The 16,838-nt window shown below is 43.7% G+C and overlaps 1 protein-coding gene across 1 annotated transcript in view; it reads right to left on the bottom strand.

The window, feature by feature from the left end:
• Positions 1-16,838, bottom strand: part of LOC115087992 (dedicator of cytokinesis protein 2-like) — a 1,829,205-nt gene that overhangs the window by 1,664,386 nt on the left and 147,981 nt on the right. Inside the window, exon 5 of the mRNA XM_029595813.1 lies at positions 11,390-11,486. Coding sequence (XP_029451673.1) covers positions 11,390-11,486 — 97 coding nt within the window. The remainder of the gene's footprint in view (positions 1-11,389; positions 11,487-16,838) is intronic.

Below are 16,838 nucleotides of genomic sequence, written 5' to 3'. Positions count from 1 at the left end.
AGGACCATCCAGCAAAGAACGAAGGCCTGCAACAGTGAATGAGGCAGAGGAGCTCAGATTCCCAGCAGGCAGTCAGGAGAGACAGTGGCAGAGCAGAGCCAGTACTTCGGCTTCAGGCCACTCGGTTGAGTAGTGTCTTGATGCGGGCAGGGTCCTAGGGGAGCGGGGTCCTTACTTCCCCAATGAGAACTATACGTGACCGTGGCCCTGGCCCGGTGCAGGGACTTGGAACAGTAACGGCCCTCAAGGCTGTTTGCCATCCCCGACAAGCGGTTGGGGTGGCCATTCCAGCTATGGGCGGCAGGGTACAAAGGTGGATTCCCATACAGTTACCTGCCCCAGGGAGCCTGGAGACCCTATAGGATGGAGCCTGGAGTCTCCTATAGGATGGAGTCCCTATAGGGGGCAATGCCAGCATGTCAGATATGCCAGGTCCTGCGGCGTCTGTGGTCTCTTTCTCTTCACATCGAACAGTCCAGTTCCTTCAGGTGTCAAAGACGAACGGAATGACTCGAGTACGGCGGACGTTGCCGCCAGACCTTCAGCTCCGTCAGCTGTCTCCATAAACAGAGAAGTCTCGAACGCAGGTAAGATGGGGCTCCTGACCCCCCCCAAGGCTTGCCAATAATCCCTGGGGGTCCAGCGGGGGTCCGGGAACGATTTCGTTGTCGGCTGCCAGTAATCAAAATGGCGCCGATAGCCTTTGCCCATACTATGTCACAGAGGCGTTCGGCGCCATTGGTCAGCTCCTGTCACATGATAGGAGCACAAGATGGCGCCGATGGCCATGTGACAGGGGCTGACCAATGGCGCCGGTAGCCCCTGTGACATGGTAGTTCAGAGGCTATTCGGCACCATTTTGAGCAAGCCTGGCAATGGCGCACATGGGCACGGAGGATCAAATGGCACCCGGGACCCCGCTGGACCACCAGGGATGTTCGTAAGTCTTGGGGAGGGATCGGGATGGGGGGGGGGAGTTTGTATGTATGTACAAAAATGCTTTTAAATGCTTGGGGTGGGTTTTTTTTTAGCTTCGTTTCCCGCTTCGTTTTTTGGCCCGGTTTCGGGTTTCCTCATTTCGTTTTTCAAAAACAATGAAACGAGAAAACCTGAATTTTACCACGAAGTAACCGAGTCAAAAAACGACCCGGTAGAAAAAAACGAAGCACATCTCTAGACCTCGATAGCTGTGCCTGTTCATCCAGGTCTTGTGTTCCTAGAAGTGTTTGACCTGTATGGTACAAAGTCAACATAGGTTGATATTGCAGATTTTGACTTGAGTAGCAGTATTCTTATTTCTGAGAGATTTTCCATTTCCTTTGTCATCAGCTGAAGTGCGTAAGTACAGTCGGAATTCACTAGACGCCAACGGAATTCACTAGACGCCAACGATATTCACTGGACGCCAATGTAAACACCGGGTACACCCAACTCTAGGGGTGGACCCGTTCCAGGGAGTCCTTCCCTGCACAAAGGAAAGGGAACTCTCTCCTGGGCCATCCTGTCTTTCCCCTATCAAAACCACAGGGACCAGGCCAGACTACCTCCACTCTGCCAGCCTGTCTTGCCCCTATCAGCTTTCTGCCACTCTGCTTTGCTGCCATACACCAGATGACTCACTTAACTCCTTGTGGTGTTCTTGCCACTCTCATGGTTCCTCAGTGTGTTGGTGCTAGTCTATCTGCTTGCTATGTTCCCCCTTCATTGTGCTGTTGGATGTCAATGCCACTTGTCTTGCCGCTTTGCCTGTGGTGCTGCCTTTGATGGCTCATGCATCTGCTATTGGTGCTCTGTTTTGAAGCTGTGGTGTGTTTTTGACATTCTCACTGCTGCTTTGTGCCTCTTTTAAAGCACTCTTGCAACTTCTGGTACCCCTTTGCACCTTTCCAGTGCCTTAGGCTATTCATGCCACTTAGGTGCCACTTTGCCACAGTCTAAGTACCTTGGAGCTCTTTTGTTGTTGTGATGATTGCTCCCAGAAGTTTCATGAAAATTGATAAGAAAACCCCAATTCTGCAGCCAAAAATAGGCTGGAAATCCTTCCCCCATTGACTTTAATGGGAACCGGCAAACGTATGGACAGATGGTCAACTTATGGAATTCTCCATATGTCCATATTGAACGGAATCGACCCTCAACGAAAACGTATCACAGATTCAACGAAAACGTTTTGTCTGCACATCCCTACAATTTACAGACTATATGCAGTTCCGAATATGAAACTTGCCTGTTTTGTGTAGCTTTCGTTTTTGCGTTTTTTGGAGCTTTTTGGGTCAGCGAGCTAATGGCTAGGGCTGCCAAAGGTTGGGAGTCTTCTGGGTTGCACTCCCAGTACATCACCAGGGTGGCAGATTCCATTATTTTGTTTATACCCCATTCCAAAACAGACCAGATGGGAAAAGGTTTGTCCATAGTACTATGAGCCATCCACAACTGCAGGACCTGTCATGTGGCTAACTACAGAGCTTTCATGGAGCTTTGCTCCTCCGAGGGATCCAGATTTTTGCTTCTCTCGGACTGCAGACCGCTCACCAAATTTCAATTTGATGCTGTACTACGCAAGTGTTTAACGTCCTTGCGGTTGGACTTGTCCCTTTTCGGAACATATTCCTTCCGAATAGGTGCGGCTACCTTAACCGCGCAAGCTGGATTATCAGGAGGAGTAATTCAGCGGATCAGGAGATGGAAATCGGGTGCCTTCAAAGGTTACATATGCTTGGGACATCAATAACCAATGCAATATACTAACACTACTCTCTTTTCAGGTCCTAAAAGTTGGGGGAAGCGAATATGGACCATGGGACACTCTTTCATCACTTGGGCTTTCAAGCACACCCAGGAGCGTCCCTATGGGGTGCACTTGGACTTAACACAGCATCACGTAACAATCTGTTGGCTGGGATGCAGGGGCATGTGTTGGGATGACTTGCTTCCCTGTCTTCAAAGGAGTGTAGTGTGATTTGAGCAACCCCATATTCTGATTGGGGTTAAATGTCCGGACGCAAATTTATCGCTATAGAATGGAAGGACTTGATATCTGCCACAGTTCTGCTACCGACTGCTGTTATTTGTTGGTCCGACATCATTCCAAGGCCTGCTGAAATGAATAGAAGGATTTGGCAATGCTGCCGTGCTAAGGCAAACAGGCAAATTGGTTCCTGGCTAACACTATTAGGAGGATGTCACATTTGTCATGAGTGGTCATGGGACTGCAGGAAAGGGCTATTTCACCCTGATGGTATGCATCTATCCTTTATAGGTCGGGATTTGTTCCTAAATACATTTGAGGAGGCCTTGGAAGCATTACTGCATTAAGGATCTAGGCCGCATCTTTGGGGAGTCACAGGATGGGTCCATCCTGTGCCAGTGGTGGGTTGCCTGAGCCGACTAAGATGCAATGTGATGATGGCGGGACAATTGGGTTCAGTTGTCCTGCGGGAGGTTCCTTGCTGGAGAGTGGCGGGAGCTGATGGATGGTGGCGGGGGTCATGGGTATAGTGCAAATGTTAATGGTTCAATCTAGATCTGTGCACCTTGCTGACAGGTGGCGGGTGCATAGGGAGGCATATGTAAATTCCTGGCACCTGATTATTGTACAATAAAAGTTGTGGCCTGTTTGATGCCACTATTACCTAACTCTCGTTGATGTTATTGATTGCATTGCTTGTTATTGATTTGTGAGAGGGTGGGTGCTGGGAGAAGAGTCAGTCCTGGCTTCCCATATTATCCAAAGCCCACTGCTGCATACTGACCCACTCTTCAGAAGCTGCTCTTCTAGCCCTAGACTCAATGAGTTAATTTCCCTGTCCCCGTCAATATATGCTTTACAAAGTTTTGTCCCTTTAGTTTTTACTACTGTTCAAGTCTACACAGTATGCTATGGATTTATTTCTTACCTGGTAAAGACAGAAGTGACAGGTTAAAGAAAAAGAGAGGAAAAGTCTGGTGCTTCCCTAGGAGAAGCTTCATGCTCCATTAGGAAGCCCTGAACTGTGCTGTGTGCCTGCCCTGGTGTCAGGCAGAGAGGAGTGAAATATCACAGCCAAGGCGGCTTCTGCTTGTAAAGCAGAGACCTGCTGAGCCCCAGGCTCTAAGGGTTTCAAAGAATCATTAAACATCTCTCACACTAAGGGAAACAGACTTACACAAACAGAAAATATTTCATTAAGGCTGTGGAGTGCAACATTTGAGCTCTGTCTAAAAAAATTCCTAGTGCCTGAAGCTTAAAGCTGTGAGCAGCTAAGAAGTTTGGTAGGCCATAAAGTAGTATGCTTAAGAAATCCTACAAAACAAACAAGGCTTTTGGACACCTGCTTGATCCTTTGTGAAGATGATCGCTTCTCTTCATCTGAGCTATTTATTCCTTTGTTCACTCTGAGCTTTGACTGTCTCCCGTGAAACCAAAGGACTTCTAAAGATGTACTTCAAGCTGGCTAGTCAGAACATTGCATGATACTCCAACCAAAGGAGACAACAAGGTTCAGTTAAAAAATGTATTTTCACTGCAATTTGGGTACATCACCCAACACAGAGAATATCATACTGGGTCAGATCAATGGCTCACTGAGCCCAGAATCCTGTCTCCAAAAGTGGCCAATCTGGGTCCCTTGGAAGATGTACCCAACAGATTCTAATGGGAAGATCCATTCCCTGACATTTATTCCCAGTTCTCAGTAGCAAGAGGTCGCATTCTCCAAGCCTCCCAAGCTAATAGCTGTTAATGGACAACTAGAAGGACAAGACTGGCTCAGCAGAGTGACAGGTACTACTGCGGAAGAATGTGAAAGGTCCTAGAGACTAAAGAAAGAATAATCTCACTAAAGGTCAGATGTACTAACGGGGGTTTTCCCATCTTGCAGGTATGGGAAAAATGCTTAGTACATCTGGCGCCAATGTATAGGACTACCTTTCAACACTATAAATGTACAGGGGACAGTTCATCTCAACAGACTTTTCAGTTATTGCAGTAATACTCAAGTTCCAACAATGGTAATGGGAAAAGAAAGGAAATCTTTATGATCCACTGAAGTAAACTGAGCTGAATAATTTTTTGGCATAATTAAGGAAAACAAATAAAGAGGAAGAAAACTGTAACTTTTTACCCATATAAGAATGTGTTTTCCACATACATCCATAGAATGTTCTTGGCGTATATGGGCACGCGGAGATCTACTGTAATATTTTATAATCTGTGTGTATTTGGTCCGTGCAGATTATAAAATGCACGTATACCCACTCCCAACATACACATATATGTTTCATTACGTGCAAATATTAGTAATGTATTGAAAGTGCTTACTAGGGATGTGAATTGTGTCCTCGATCGTCTTAACGATCGATTTCGGCTGGGAGGGGGAGGGAATCGTATTTTGCCGTTTGGGGGGGTAAAATATCGTGAAAAATCGTGAAAAATCGTGAAAAATCTAAAAATCGCAAAACCGGCACATTAAAACCCCCTAAAACCCACCCCCGACCCTTTAAATTAAATCCCCCACCCTCCCGAACCCCCCCCAAATGAGTTAAATAACCTGCGGGTCCGGCAGCGGTCCGGAACGGGCTCCTGCTCCTGAATCTTGTTGTCTTCAGCCGGCGCCATTTTCCAAAATGGCGCCGAAAAATGGCGGCGGCCATAGACGAACACGATTGGACGGCAGGAGGTCCTTCCGGACCCCCGCTGGACTTTTGGCAAGTCTCGTGGGGGTCAGGAGGCCCCCCACAAGCTGGCCAAAAGTTCTTGGAGGTCCAGCGGGGGTCAGGGAGCGATTTCCCGCCGCGAATCGTTTTCGTACGGAAAATGGCGCCGGCAGGAGATCGACTGCAGGAGGTCGTTCAGCGAGGCGCCGGAACCCTCGCTGAACGACCTCCTGCAGTCAATCTCCTGCCGGCGCCATTTTCCGTACGAAAACGATTCGCGGCGGGAAATCGCTCCCTGACCCCCGCTGGACCTCCAGGAACTTTTGGCCAGCTTGTGGGGGGCCTCCTGACCCCCACGAGACTTGCCAAAAGTCCAGCGGGGGTCCGGAAGGACCTCCTGCCGTCCAATCGTGTTCGTCTATGGCCGCCGCCATTTTTCGGCGCCATTTTGGAAAATGGCGCCGGCTGAAGACAACAAGATTCAGGAGCAGGAGCCCGTTCCGGACCGCCGCTGGACCCGCAGGTTATTTAAGTCATTTGGGGGGGGTTCGGGAGGGTGGGGGATTTAATTTAAAGGGTCGGGGGTGGGTTTTAGGGGGTTTTAGTGTGCCGGCTCACGATTCTAACGATTTATAACGATAAATCGTTAGAATCTCTATTGTATTGTGTTCCATAATGGTTTAAGACGATATTAAAATTATCGGACGATAATTTTAATCGTCCTAAAACGATTCACATCCCTAGTGCTTACTTTTTCCACCTATTTTACGCACAAAAAAAAATAGGACTTGTTCACCTTGATTTATATGTCAAAATGTGCACATAATTGAAATCACCAGTTTGCTGAAACCTCAACCAGTTCACCCAGTTCATCTCCAGTTCATTGACACCCTTCTAGTACTTCACCTTGAACTCCCCCAGTTCACCCAGACCTCCCACCCAACAATAGCAGACAACAGATGTGTCTGTTATCAACTGTATTCAATAATTAGCAGGTGTAAAATTGAACAAACAAATTTCCTAATATATTTGTACAAATCTCTTATAAAATTCAATTTATGAATGTTCCTCTTGGACTCATTCATAGAGCACCCCTAGCCTGCCCCTTTTTTGTGAATGTAACCTCCTCTTCAGGGACCTCTTGGAATGCAGGAGCACACTTTGTCCCCAGGGCCACTTTCTATCTGCTCTTTCTTTTCTCACATGTAAACAGTCCACTTGTCCTGGAGTGCTGGAGTTCTTTCAGCCTCGGAGGGCCTAGGCTCACACAGTCTCTCAATCTCTCAGCTGTTTCTCTCCCAACTGTACTCACACTTTAGAGAGCCTTGCTTTGGGACACCTCGGATCCTCACAAAAAACACAGGGCAATCTTTTGGGATGGTTCAAATCAAATTTACTGCAAAGAAAAATACTTCATGTCCAATTAGCAACACAAATTCTCCAGTTGGTCTTCTCACAAAAGTTAAACAGTCCACAAGTATTTCTTTTCTCAGTTCTATAAGCTGAGTCAGTGTCTCCGAAGTGGCAGCTTTTAGGCAACAACTCAACACCCTTCAATGGTAAAATGTAAGCTCCGAGAAGGGACTGGGATCTCCTATCTCTTTCTCTGATGTTAGCTCTGGACTTCTGGTGTTAGAATTTCCAAACATCCAAAAATCCAAAGTATCTTATCTCAGTGGGCAGACACTGTTGGGAAAAAAAGTAAATCCCTACCAAAAACACCAGGAACAGAACTTCTCAAAGCTCACAAAGTGATTCTCTCTTCTTATCTGTCAGGTGAATGCTGTCCCTCCTTAGCTGGACAGAAGGAATCCCAGCACCTTATCCTGACCTTCCACAGGGAGGGGTGAAAATCCTCCTGGGCAGGTTCAGGATTCAAAAAGGAAAACTCTTCTTAAAACAAACAGCTCTTCAACAAAATCTCCACTTTCAGAAAGCCCTCCCTTCCAGAACTATGTGTGAGATGGAGGGGTACTGGATCAGGCTATGGGCCTAAATGGGGGACCTCTACAATGTTTTCCTGCTGCTCAGAACTCCAACTCTAAAATACCACCACCACCACCCCTCATGCTCTGCCTGCTTATATACAGGCTGCTGACCAATCCAGACATCCTCACAGGAGATGGTCTGCAAAATTACCCAATCCTAACTCAAGATTGAAGCAAATTGGATATCTACATGATTTGAACCTGCTCTTTTGATGTTTATAAAATGCTATATACGTGAGTGCAAGCTACTTACGTGCGTGTATGCTAATTTTATACAAATAATCCCATTAAAAATTAATTCATAAGGGAATAGAGGGGGCTGCTGCTAGCAGGACTAGGTCTTATTCTGCTGTCTTCCTGCTCCGCCCCTGGGTAACCTTCTCAGATTGGTGTACAAGTTATATTTTCAGCATTAGAAGCTATTCACACCCTCTGCAATGGTGCTCCCTTCAGCCCGGATCTAGCTGCATGTCTTTCAGAACCTACCAGTAGCTCCAGATCCACAAGTCTGGGAACACCTGAAGTAAGTGTATTGATATCATAATGAGCGGATCACTTTTTATCTGAGTTTCTTTTCAACCTCCTACCCAAAAACATTCTGAAATTTTTTGGCCTGTTTTCCTTTTGTAGAGAACCCTATTGAGGAGCCCATGGACTCCTCAGTGAGGGTCTCAGCCCTCAGCAGTTAATTGAAATATGAAGACTGCAGAACCCAAATGCCTTTGGCCTAGTGATGGAGAAAAGAACCTAAATGAGGAGAACATTCTCCCTGTGCTTGTAGTGCCATCTGGTCCCTTCAGGTGCTTACATTCTCTGTTTCTGCATGGTTAGGAGCCAGGCCTTCCTGCTTCAGGCACACAAGAAAGCAGGTTGTTTCTTAAATAACTGCTGAGCATCTCTCCCTCCTGCTATGCTCCCCTCCCTTCTTCAGCCCAGCTGCTGAATGAGTAAGCACTGGGATTTTAAGTAGCCTCTAATTCTTGTTAGCAAGGATATCAGGGCAGCTCTGTGAATGCATTGAACACTAATGGAGTAGAACACGTTTTTTTCACTGGCCATAAATTGCAATCTAAGGCAATTTGCAGCTGCCAGCAGATGCTCGAAGAAATGGCTACACCTTGCGGGGAAACTGCACTCATTAGAAAGAGAAAGACAACAAAAAAAAAAAAAAAGAAGGAAGCTTGTTTGTGGTGTGTGTGTGTGTATGTGTGTGTAGGAGGGGGTACGTGAACTCTGCAGAGACTCGTCTGAGAAACTCATTGGCTTTTGCAAAAGTATTTTTACTGTAAATGATTTGCTTTTCCTTTTATAAAATGTTTATCACTTCTACAACCCCGATAGTCTGGCTTTCACCAAGGAGATATCAGGGCAAATCTCCCCTGCTACATTTATTTTTCTACCATGTCCATTTATTGATGAAGCACTGCAGCAATAACTAGTGGTCATCAGAAAAGTATGTGGGTTTCTCAAAAGGGACTTTTAGTGTTACCAACCACTAAATGCTTCTTTAAACATAGTGGAACATTTTCAATGTGAACAATCCCATACCGGCAATACTATTCCTTTACAATGTCAGAAAAAGTGGACAGCAAGGATAAGGACTAATTATGCCACCATGGGGGTTGTTTACATAGCATGGTGGCCATGCAAATTAATATATGTAGGTAAAACCACAAGAAGATTGAGTCAAGGAGTGACTGAACATAGTTCTTGTTTAAATCATGAACATATTGAATCCCCCCCCCCTTGTATCCCACTGTTTATCCTCCTCCCATAGATCCTAAAAGTTGCAGTTCACTGTATTAGAGAAATTGTGCCCACGCCTGAGGGGTGGAGATTTGGATCGAGACTTAGTTTGCCAAGGACAATTTCGAATTTTTAAATTGCAGGCTGTGGCACCAGATGGCCTTAATAAAGAAATTGACTGGCTAGCAATAATATAGAAAAGTGTGCCATGAAGCTTTTGATAATTTCAACTTAGGTTTTTATAACCACTTTACCTAATTGAAAAATCAGTTTGCCATGTGATTTTAGACAATGTGATTGGGTATAGAAGGATGTAAAGAGGAAGGATTACAGTGAGAAATATAATTTAGACAGAAACGTATTGACTGATTGGTTCCTTTACATCACACAATTGGTTTGGTAAGTTCTAAGCAAAGTGGGTGCAGTTGATCCATTTGATTACTATAGCTTTTGATTGATGAACAACAAACACGTGACTTGTCCCTTTAAATGTGAAGGTAAAGTTTCCCGTTAGTTATGCCATTTTTTAGCTTTATTTGGGAGAGGTATTATGCCTTGTAAAAGGTATGTTGAGATAGTGTAAAGCCTTAGGGAAGTTTTTGAAAGAATAGAACATGATACTGATATTTATATATTTTTATATTTGTAGAATAATCCCCTGAAGCAGGCACGAGGGTGCCGAAACATCGGAGAGGTGGGGATTTCTGTGAAACCAGTTTGGTGGGCAGTGCTGGCCTGTAGTGGCAGTTATCACAGATAAGTTCTAATATATTACAGGTTGTTTTTTTAAAAGTGCATTGAAATGGTAAACTAATAAATTACAGGTAAAGTTTAAAAGGAGCACACGTGCACCCATAAATGCATGTATTGCACATGCGAGCAAAAATACGCTCAATTTTATATCGTGCGTGCAAGTACATGGGTATCATATAAAATATCCCTACCGCACATATGTGTGAAGCCTTTTCGCGCAAACTCACTCAAGTGACGGGACAGAGAGAGTGAGAGAGAAAGAGAGAGAGTCTGACACTGTATACATCTCCCATTGTAAGAGGGGCACTTTCAACTCAGGGTGGGTTTTGGGAGGGGGCGGGTGTTACAAGGGTCTACAGACCCTTGTGACCTAGGCAGACCAGTGTAACACCAATGTCTCTCTTTCTCTCTCTCTCTCTCCCCCTCCCCCTTCACCAGTGTTCACTCCAGACTTGCACCTCATCAGGACCAGCAGTAAAGTTACGCAGGTAACATGGCATGCATTGCCATAGCTCAGCCTTGCACGGCTTCTTAAAATTCACGCGTGTATGAGGCTGTTTTGTGCGAGAAATGCTTTCAAACTCTACCTGTTAGATTTTGAGCAAGACTTACAGTTAATTTAAAAAAGGAGATTGTGGATAATTATAAGTCCAATGCATTGTATGACTACAGACTAAAGCCCACTGTGGGCAAAATGCTTGTAGATTTTTCTCTACGTTGATGAATAACACAATCCCCTGGTTGGCATGATTGTAAGTTCTCATATAAAGTTTCTTTTGAATTTTCTAATTTTATTTACAGATCACCTCTAGTAGCACGTCATTATAGGGTAATTTACGAAGTGCTATGCAATTGTTTCTAAATTATTAGATGCCAATTTCATAGTTTTCCCATTAAAACATTTATGTTTTCTTGCTGGTTGACTTTACATAGTAAGCAGAATATTTTTTTTTACATTGTCTATCCGTTGCACGTCGATCTTTAAAGTTATGACCTACATAAGAATTCCAGATAGTTGAGCTGCTACACAGGATATTTCTAGAAGGAGGGCAGGCATATTTTCATACCCCATTGCTATGTATTGGATTGGAAACATATTTTAGAAAGCTTCAATGAAATAAAATGGTCACATTTTTTGAACTGAGAATGTGAACTATCTGTTCCTACTAGGGACATTTGGCAACATTTTTTACCTAAAATGCCAGTGCCCGATAACCTCTTTTCATGTCTGAGTCACCTCAGCACACCTGCTGTTCTTGTACTCTTACCACGTAGATCTGCTTCCATATGATGGCCCATTCCCTCAGGGTGGTCGTGATCTCCTGAACCATTGGCATCTCCAGGGACACAATGTCCTCATCAGCTCTGGAACAAAAGAGGAAATGAGAAACTGGTTATCATTTGCAGGCAAAGAGGGGAGGGGGGGGGAACCAAGGGAAGAGAAGATAGTGAAAAGAATATGATAGAAACAGATAAATCAACAATTCTTTGATGCATACTAATTGTTTCATTTTAAATGCTTCCAATACTGGAATTTTAAAGGTAAGTCATCTTCCTCTCCCTGAAGCGTTAACATCTTTTCAGTTTAAGGAACAGTTTTTCCTACTTCTGGCAGAAGCTTGTGATTTAGGGATGATTTTGGACTCTCACTTGACTTTTAGAGGTCAATATTCAAAGCCATTTAGCTTGCTAGACAAGTCTCAAGTTATCTGTCTAAATGGCAAGTTTTGAATATTCCCCTTGCTTATCCAGCGAAACTGTTAGCCAGAGCTGAGCCAGCAGCCTTCCTCTCAACCCCTTCCATCTGAAGAAAGAAAACTCTGTTTTCCGGGATTTTGAATACTGGGGCCTCCAGATTAAAGCTGTTCTGAAAGCTTTCAGTGAAGCAGTTCAAATTGATCTTAAGCAGAGAGGATTTTAGATCAGTAGTTCAGACCCTGAGATTGCCTTCACTTGTTTTTTGTAATATTGTTTATTTTGCATGGCCTAAAAAGCAACTGAGTGTTCTTCAAGTCATTCAGAGCTTGGCCGCTCGTTTCATTATAGATTGTAGCAAACTTGAACATATTACACCAAAACTGGTTGATTTACATTGCCTTCATGTGACTCTTTGTGTCAAATTTAAAGTGTTAACATTAATTGTAAAACATTGTAAGAAGATGGACAGATTTATTTAAAAGGTGCACTTTATTATACACAGGCTGCGCTCTGTGTACTGCTGATTCTCAACTACTGTCAGTTCCATCATTTAAAAGTTTTTATTTACAAAGCACGCGTAATCATGCATTCTCTTTTAATGGCCCTCAACTATGGTATTTGGCTCTGAGACAAAAGACTGAATTGTTGAGGTTTAAGAAGAATCTTAAAACCTCATTATTCCATAAATTTGTCTCTGCTAACACATGATGAGAATATTAATAAGGATTTTACAGTTAACCGGTGCTGCCCACAGTTAAAACTCTTTTGTCTGTTTTAGTCTATTATGTCGTTAGTCTTTATTGTTTTTTTTTATGTTGTATTAGTTTATGCATTTAATGCTTGATTTTCGTATTTAACTGTATTTTACTAATGTATAGGTTCATTGATTGATGTTCTTAGTTGTAAACCATATTGAACAATTTTTATTGCACACTGAGGTATATAAATAATGTAATAAAACAATAAATATAGAAATAAAAGAGCAGAGAGGTTAAAGAAGTCATATGGTAAATTACAACATATAATGTCTAATGGCCCAAGAGACTCTTTGGTTTCCGTAGGGCAGATTAGTAACAGGATCTTTAGCACTTTAATAATAAACAGAGCTACATTCTACACTATCTCTTCATACATGTTTTTGTTCTGTCACAGACTAACAGCAATATAATCCAGGTCACCAGTAATACAAGGAAACAGACTCATTTTACCTCATGCAGAGGTCTCAAGGGGACATGAACCTTCGTATAGGAACTTCACTGTGGAACTGGCAAAAGTTTCATAATTTAAGTAATCAAAATTTGGTTAAGTTCTACCTAGCTTTTACATGTGGCCCAGAGCAAAAAAAAAAAAAAAAAAAATCCCTAAGCACACAATGAACTGCAGTTGCAGTTACCCATAATTCCTGTAGAAGAAAATTGACTTTCACTATAGTTCAGCTGATCTGCTATGGTATACAGGTTCTTCTAGCCCAAATAGAGGACTTCCAATTGAAGCAAGGTATACATATATTAGCAGAAAAACCTGTCAGTGAATTAGGGGAAACCTTAACCTAGATGGTAGATTATACACAGGGAGGATAACTTCTAAACCGCTGTGTGCAGCAGCATAGACACACATATATGGCCGCTTGAAGATCTATGCTAGTATTTAATCATGTATCGGATACATGCGTATTATAAAACATGTGTATGCTTACCCCGGCACATACGTATGTATGTAGGCTTATGTGCAAATACATGGAATGCATTGAAGCAGTATATTTCCCCCACATATTTAAAAAATATACACACATATATTTTACTTGTGAAAATAAAGTAGGACTTAATCACATAAGTCAGGATTTACATTAAATTACATAAATTATCACCTTTACCATTAGTCCACCAGTTTTCCCAGTCCTACTCCAGTTCATTGAGACCCTCCTAGCTCTTCACCCTGACTACCCACCAGTTCACCCAGACCTCCCACCCAGACAGTATTACACAATAAATACATTTTATATCATGCCAGTTCATCAGCAGGTGTAAAAATGTGCAAGTTGAAAAATGTATGCACGTGTCTTTTAAAATAGAAACTTGCGTGTGTAACTATTAGCCTCACCTTTGAATGCTCCTAGACCGCCCCTTTTTTACACGTGTTTATGTGCATGCGAAAGTGAACATTCACGAGTATTTTAGACTTTTATAAAATGCAGAATACGCAAGTAGAGGCTACTTACACATGTGCCTGCTAATTATTACTGAGTTAAAGTTTTGAAAATTCCCTTCTATTCTCCTGTTCACTCCCCTACACATGTCTTGCCACAGAAGATATGGTCTGGGACCTACCAACTGAAAATTAATCTTAACCTAGTTTCATAGTTGGTGCAGCTGCATTTGTGGGTGGTGCTTATAAAAGCAGTGGGGTGGGGACCATGTGTGGCATGGGGGTGAGGGTATGTGTGTGTGCAAGACTTGGTGTGTGTGTGTGTTTGTGTGTGTGTGTGTGTGTGTGTAGTTGTATGGCAGGGAGATGGGAGGCATGTTCATCTGTGTGTGTGTGTTTGGGAGATGCATAGGTGTCTGGGGGGTGTGCATGTGTGACTGAAGGGTGTAGATGGGTTTGCATGGGTGGTTGTGGGGTGTACGCAGGTGTGAGGGGTTGTGGATTCGGTGGGAGACCACTCTGCCCCTCCCCCCTCCCCCTTGCATACTGTACTCTGTCATGTTCTTTACCTTTCCACCCTGATCCCTCCTGTTCTCTCCCCACTCTCCCACGGGTCTGCCAGTTTTGTCTCTGCTGTCTCTTCAGACATCTTCCTCAGACCAAAGCCCCCTCCTCCATTCCTGGTGCTCTTCCAATACACAGGCTGTTGGGATCTAGACTTCCTGACTGCCACACTGGTGAGGTCTTTGCATGTAGTAGTTACAGGGGCTGGTGGGGACTTATACCATCACCTGCTTGTCTTCCTTAGCCAGTGGGGCATGGTCTCCCCTCTAGTCACACTGCTCAAAGCTGCCATTGTGCTAGCTCATTGTCTGCCAGGACATGGGCTCCCCACCAGCCATGCCTCACACCGATGCCAGCTTGTCTCCCTTGATATGCGGGGCCTGGTCTTCTTGCCAGCTGTGAATCTCAGCATCACCACCATGTATCTTTATTGGCTGCCGGGGTCTGGCGCTCCATGCTGCTCAATCTCACTACAGGATGGGTGGACGACATTTAGCACTATGCACTATGTGCCTTCTTCCATGCATATGCCACCAGACAAAACATGCCCAAACAAACCCACTGCTTTTTATATATATAAGGAGATAGTCAATGATTTTCTGCTGGATCACTGACCCATAACCTTTCTGAACTGTGACAAATTCACTTTTCAAGGATTTGCCACAGTTCAAGGCTCCCAGAGATTTGGGGAAAGGTGCCAGCACTATGAGCAATTTTGATGCACATGGGCCAGCTGCTGGCACTTCCTCCCACTGGTCTCACAAGATCGGCAGCAGGAAAGTGACAACATCAAGCCTGCAGGTTTCAAATTGCTAGCAGTGCCCTCTCCTCTACCTGCCACCGGACTGTGCTGTGGTGGCTGAATGAGCTCATCCCACGAGCCACTGGAGATATCACAGTCCGACCTCATATTTACATTGTGGTGACTGGTGGAATTCAACCTGCCAGCCCCCGTAAAGATCATCCCCTCCCCTGTGGGAGCTGGCGGCACTCATCCCATCAGCTGTCAAAAATATCTCCCAGCCTCCCTCCCCCTCCCCAGATCATGCTGTGGTGACTGGCAGAGCTCATCCTGCCAACTGCCAAAGATTTCAGGGCCTCCTCTCCCAGACTGTGCCTTGGTGACTGAAGGAACTCATCCTTCCAACCGCTGAAGACAAAAAACTGCCGCCCTGCAGGAAGGTAGGGAGAGAGGAGAAAGAAGAAAGGCTGGGCTAGGGAAGAAGCATGGCGAAAAGAAGATCACTAGAGGCATACACCTACCCACCCACCCCCCGACCCAAAAGCTTTTGGGTTTGTTTTTTTTACAAAATAATCCCTGGAGATAATAGTGAGGTTGATATTCAAAAGCCATTTAGGTGGATAACTGAAAAGTTAAAACCGTACGCAGCTAAATTTTAGCCACAAAATTACTTATGCAAGTAACATTTAGCCGCATAGGTCAGGGGCATTCCAAGCGCGGGCAGGAGGTGTTTCCAGGTGAGCCAGAGTTAAGCCGCATAAATTATGCGGCTAACTCCAATATTCAGAGATAGCCACATAACTTATGCAGCTAACTGTAGTCGCATCGTAGGGCTGTCCTAAAGTTGGCTGGATATACCTATCCGGCTAACTGAATAACCCTGTTAAGTTAGCTACTTTGTGGCTGAATATCGACCTCTATATGATTTATTTTTACTAAAAATAATATCTTATTTTCTCACAGATTCAATAATGAAGAAGGTTTAAAATATTAAGGAATTTCATATTTTGAATATGGATAAAGCCTTATGGCATTTAGTCAAATAACATGAACTTATCTGGCTAACTCAGATTATGGCACAGAGTAGTCCTAAAGTTAGCCAGATAAACTTATCAGCTAGATTTAATAGAGTCGAATATAATCAATGGTGTTGTGCCACTGAATATCCTGCCAGTTAGCCAGAGAAAATTTATCTGGCTAGCTTTGATGGCCAGACAGAAGCTGAAAATGGACCTGTTTATATTAGAATTCTATTTATATTAGAATTTACCAGAAAATTTGAATATATAAAATCAATAGCAACTGTTATTCTATGTCAGCTTGAGCTCGCTCAGGTTGATTTTTGATTGTACACCACAATCAATTACAGTAACAAAGCAAAATGTGTTTTATTTAAAACCATGTCAAAAGTTTTCATTCTGTGTGAAATTATAAAATAGAATACTGATTCAATTCTAAAATAAAAAGTAGCCCAACAAAGAAATAATAAAATGTGTGCATTTCTGAGCTGAACTCCTGTTATTCAGACTCCATAAGCAGGGATAAGAACATAAGAACATAAGAAAATG

Source organism: Rhinatrema bivittatum, chromosome 1 (assembly GCF_901001135.1).
Source record: "Rhinatrema bivittatum chromosome 1, aRhiBiv1.1, whole genome shotgun sequence".
Lineage (NCBI taxonomy): Eukaryota > Metazoa > Chordata > Amphibia > Gymnophiona > Rhinatrematidae > Rhinatrema > Rhinatrema bivittatum.
Note: the sequence above shows the minus strand (reverse complement) of the source record. Positions and strands in the feature narration are given on the sequence as shown.